The sequence below is a fragment of the Orycteropus afer genome, unplaced genomic scaffold (assembly GCF_000298275.1).
Source record: "Orycteropus afer afer isolate SDZICR_OR568_19922 unplaced genomic scaffold, OryAfe1.0 scaffold00794, whole genome shotgun sequence".
In the NCBI taxonomy this organism is placed as follows: domain Eukaryota; kingdom Metazoa; phylum Chordata; class Mammalia; order Tubulidentata; family Orycteropodidae; genus Orycteropus; species Orycteropus afer.
In genome coordinates, this window is record NW_006922381.1 from 768,254 (window position 1) to 773,061 (window position 4,808).

The 4,808-nt window shown below is 39.4% G+C and overlaps 1 protein-coding gene across 1 annotated transcript; it reads right to left on the minus strand.

Moving 5' to 3' along the window:
* Positions 1-2,032: 2,032 nt before the first annotated feature.
* LOC103211796 lies at positions 2,033-3,763 on the minus strand. Its single transcript, XM_007957777.1, has 2 exons — positions 3,747-3,763; positions 2,033-2,693 (listed from the first exon to the last, which is right to left on the minus strand). Exons 1-2 carry the CDS (start codon positions 3,761-3,763, stop codon positions 2,033-2,035), a joined length of 678 nt encoding a protein of 225 aa, XP_007955968.1.
* Positions 3,764-4,808: the final 1,045 nt, after the last annotated feature.

Below are 4,808 nucleotides of genomic sequence, written 5' to 3' on the forward strand. Positions count from 1 at the left end.
TTTAGGGTTTCTTCCTTTTGTTTTGATGTTTTTCTGTTCTGATTGTTTCCTTAAAGCAGTATTGAGGGTTCTGTCTTGAAATTACTAATTTTTTGTTGCATTGATTTGATTCTACTCCTTTGCCCATTGAGTGTGTGCATCCAAAATCTTACTATTAATCTTCTTCCTTCCTTTTTTTTTTTTTTTTTGGTGGGGTGGGGGGAGATTCTAATTTTACATTTAGTTTGTCAGTTTGTTCTTGTATTGTTTTCCTAAATTGTTCTAGAGTTTTGTTTGTGATTTCTTTAAATTTTTCAGTGCTTTCCTTGGTCTAGCTCCAAGTCCATTGAAGGTACCTAACTACAATTTTTTTGAATTTCTTATCATGGAATTCCAATGTGACTTCTTCCTCAGGGAGATTTTCTGATCCCTTGTTCATAGTACTTTATCTTGCTTCTTTTTTGTGGACGAGGATGGTCAGTTGACTCCAAGACATTGTGATATCATTATATTTATATATCTACTTCATTTCCTAGTCTGGCAGCGCTAAGGCACTCACAACATATCTCCTGGTAGAGGTGATGGAGGATGAGTGTGAGCAGTTGAGGGCAAATTGGGCTGCTGCCATCGATCATTGATCAGTTGCTTCATAAGCCCTGTTGATGGGGTTACAGGAGATGTGGGTGTGGTTGGGTCATGTGGGTACATTTTCTTTTCTTAATTTTTATTGTGATTTGGGTGAAAGTTTACACAGGAAATTCATTTCTACACAGCGGTTTATACACATTTTGTTTCATAACCTCAACTACAATCTCTCACAGTGTAACAACTCTCTTCCCACTTCCTCCCTGTAGTCACCTCTTCCCTGGGTCCTTTTTTCCTATTCTTCTCTGCCCCTCGAGATAGTTCCCCATACAAATATCACCTTTCTGTTCTCCCATGATTGATCATTCTAAGGAGTGTATCTATCTACCTGGTGTAAATGTTCACCCTATATGCCTGTCTATTGTTTGGCTGGAAGCTACAGTAGAGAGTTCAGTTCCAGACCTGCTACAGTTTCATTCTAGTCATCAGCTTCCAGTGCCATTGTCTGTGCTGTCCTCTGCAAGTGGAGCTTATTCTTATGTTGCTGCCTGGATCAGAACATCAGTTTTCAGTTATTCAAATTGGTCATGCCATTTGCAAAGTTTCAAAATAGCCTCACCCTTTGGATAGCTGACAATCCACAGTCTGTTTGTCTCCTTATTCACAGTTTATCTTTCTAGTCATCAGCCACCAGTGAAGTTGCTCATGCAGTCCTCAGTAAGCAGAACCAATTATTAGGTTGCTGCTTGGATCAGAATGTCAACGGTAAATATTAAAATTTGCCATGCCATGAGGACAGCCAACAGTCTGCAGCTCCATTTGTCTTCTTACTTGCTGTTTCATTCAGGATTTTCTATTATTTGGTATTTAATCCAGTTCTTTATCCCTCCCTTCAAATTGTGTTCCAGGATTATCTTTTATACCTATTTCTATTGGTTTCTCCTTTGTTGTAGAAGGTCTGTGAGCTTGCCTGCATATTCTACCATCTTGCCAGAGACTCCCTTCTGTCTTTGATTTTTGACAGTGTATGTACAAGAGGAAAAGACCTGGTAGTGCAGTGGTTAAGCACTCAACAGGTACCCAAAAGGTCAATCATTCAAAACCTCCTGGCACCCTACATGAGAAAGATGTGGTAGTCTGTTTCTACGAAGATTACAGCCTTGAAAACCCATGGGGCAGTTATTCTGCACTACAGGGTCACTCTGAGTTGGAATAGACTTGGTAACAGACATATATAGAAGATGAGTGCCTGCAGATTTCAGGAAGTGTAAGTTTCAAAGAACAGAAAGAATTTACAGCAAAGAGGAAGACAGGAGAAAATCAGCTTCAGACACCATTGATAAATCAAAAGTATGCTTTATTTCAAACAAATGGATGATTGCAACAATGCTACATGTATGTAGGAAATTTCTTCAGGAAAAGTATATGCCATCATCCCAGAGAGTGAAAAAGGACCCTCAGTTAAGATTTATTCTGACATTTCATGCTCATCCAATGGCTTCACTTTAAACCGTGGATTTAATAAATACTGGTCATAGAGGAAGTTGAGGGCACTGATAACAGATAGGAAGGCGGTTATGATTGCAAGAGGGAACGCATAAGAGGATCGCTTATGTGTTAGGTCTTCTTTTCTAATGGTAAAGTTGAGTGGAAATTCAAAGGTTGTGCCAAATTTATCATCAATGAAATTCCAGATCGCTGTCCCCAAAGTACAGAAAGAACTAAGCAAAATAAAAATGCTGCAGATTTTGTACATAAATCGGCAGAAATGTGGGTATGTGTCTTTGCTCATGCTGACAAGATATGCCAGCATGGCAAAAACCAGGACTAATAGCTTCATAAAATTAGCCAACAAGATCAGGTCCTGACCATATGTGATTGCATTTGGGATGACCCAGGTCTCATTCAGAGTGTGCTCCTTCACAGTTTGAGCCGCAACTGTAGAGATGTTAAATGTATGAATACAAAGAACTTTCCAAAGTCCAATAAACATAATGGTATTAATCCTGCCTTCAAATTCCCACACTCGCCATTTTCTGCTGTTGGCTAGGATGACACCAAATCCCAATGACAAATAAATCAAAACGAGGCCAGTCAGCTTGCGAAGAAAGTGCTTCCTTTCAAGTCGACTGCAGACAACATGGAGGAGTTATGAAGTCAAGCCAGGGATGGGGCAGGCGGGGATGGGGGGAAGGAGAAAAAAATGGATAAGCCATGCTTTAGAAAGTATTGAAAGTTTACACCTTTTCCTGCTTGTCTAAACTTGTATGAACATATTCTATATTCTTAGTGACCTTCAATTAGTGCTCTACTAACTGGGCAGTAATATTACCAAGATCATAGATGGGAGGTTGGCTGTCAATTTGATAAACTCCCTGTCCATGAATACCTTCTTACAGCACAAGAGGTGGTGTTTAGAGAGTGTGGGATTCTGGAAAACAAGAGCCAAATCCATGGCTTTCATAAATGCTTACCTGTGTCAGGTCCTATTCTAAATATTTTATGAATATTAACACATCCAAACCTCATGAGAGCACTGTGGTGGTGGTACAACCGTGACCACCATTTTCTAGAAGATAGAATTGAGAGGTTAATTGACTTAGGATCACACAGATATAAATGGCAAAGCTGGACTCCAGAGTCTTCACCATTAGACATAGGCTTCCTGGCTTTCCTACTTATCTGTGAAATTTATTCTCATTAAAAGAGCACCAACAAATAGGCAAATCCCACATCCAATAAAATTGTGGTCCTCGGTGGTCTTCTCTATGTCCCACAAAAAGTGAAAGTGAATCTTGACTGCCAGCAGCATGAGGGAACAAGTAATATCTACTCATCTCCTGATCTCCTTTCTCTCTGTTTTAACTCAAGACCTTTTTATAAGCAGCCACTTCATAGAGCAATGATGCACTTGGAATATTAAAGGAATTACACCCTGTGGTTGGTAACCCTGTCATTTGGATGTCAAAGTCACACATTAGGCATTTATATTCTCATGCTGACACTAAATCTTGTCATGATTCTCCTAAAATGTGTGATATGATGGTGGAGATGACCTATATCAATGTGGTGAGCTGTAACTCACAAAGTGATACTAGGCTGACCTTGTTTTAGCTGCCAATAGCATAGAGCTTAGCAGACCATGATGAAAATGAAGCAAAAGAAAGGTAGCCTGAGCTTACCTGTTTTCATTGTCCATCACAGGATATGTAATGTTTTCACAGAGAATATGAAGATTAAAATTAAGACAGGCTCACAGAAAGTCTCAGTGATATCCTCAGCCAGCACCAAATGACAAGTAAACACAGTGCTTCCTCCTGATAAGGTTAAAATAGGAGAGGAGGAGGACTCAGAAGTGCAAATAGTGGTAACTGCCAGGTTGGGAGGTCGTTGGAAATTGAAATGTTCTTATGTTTCCATAACTACCAGAGTGTGTTTTCATAACTACCAGAGTGAGTCAGAGAATTCTGAGAATGATGGTCATGTAACAGAGGCAAAATGATGGCCCAGAGGAGACAAGATACTGTTTAAAGAGTAAAGTCTTTCTAGAATAGAAATTTCAAGTGAATTTTCTTTGTAAACTTTCACCCAAATCACAATAAAGATTAAAAAAAAAGAATAGAATAGAAATTTCATTTTTAAGGCCCTAACTCACCCACACTTGCCTTGAAAGAAAGACCTGGTAAATCTGTTTCTGAAAGGTCCCCTAAAAAAAGCCACTCCATTGCCTTCAAGTCAGTTTCAACTCGTAGCACCTATATGAGATATGGTTTCCAAGGTTGTAATCTTTACAGAAGGAGACTGCCACATCTTTCTACTATGGAGTTGCTGGTATGTTCATATTGCCAATCTTTCAGTTAGCACCAGATACTTAACAAGTAAGCCATCAGGGTTTCCTTCTGAAACGGTCATAGCCATAACCTATGAAGTGCCATTCTACTATGCACATATGAGGTCGCCATGAGTCAAAATTGACTCACCAGCAACTAACTACAGCTAAAAAGCATTGTGATTTATGACTCCTTGTATGATGAGAAACTTAAGGAAAGTTCACAGTAGATGGAAATGTCCTTCATGACAGGACATGGGCCTTCACCAGAGAAGTGAGGGTCATGTGGAATGTACCTTCCTAAGTTTCCTTGGTTATGTTAGAGCTGAACAGAAGATTTCAAAGAGCAGCTCGAGTAGACAAAGCCAATTACTATAATGAAATGTGCAAAGACCTGGAGTCTGAAAACCAAAAA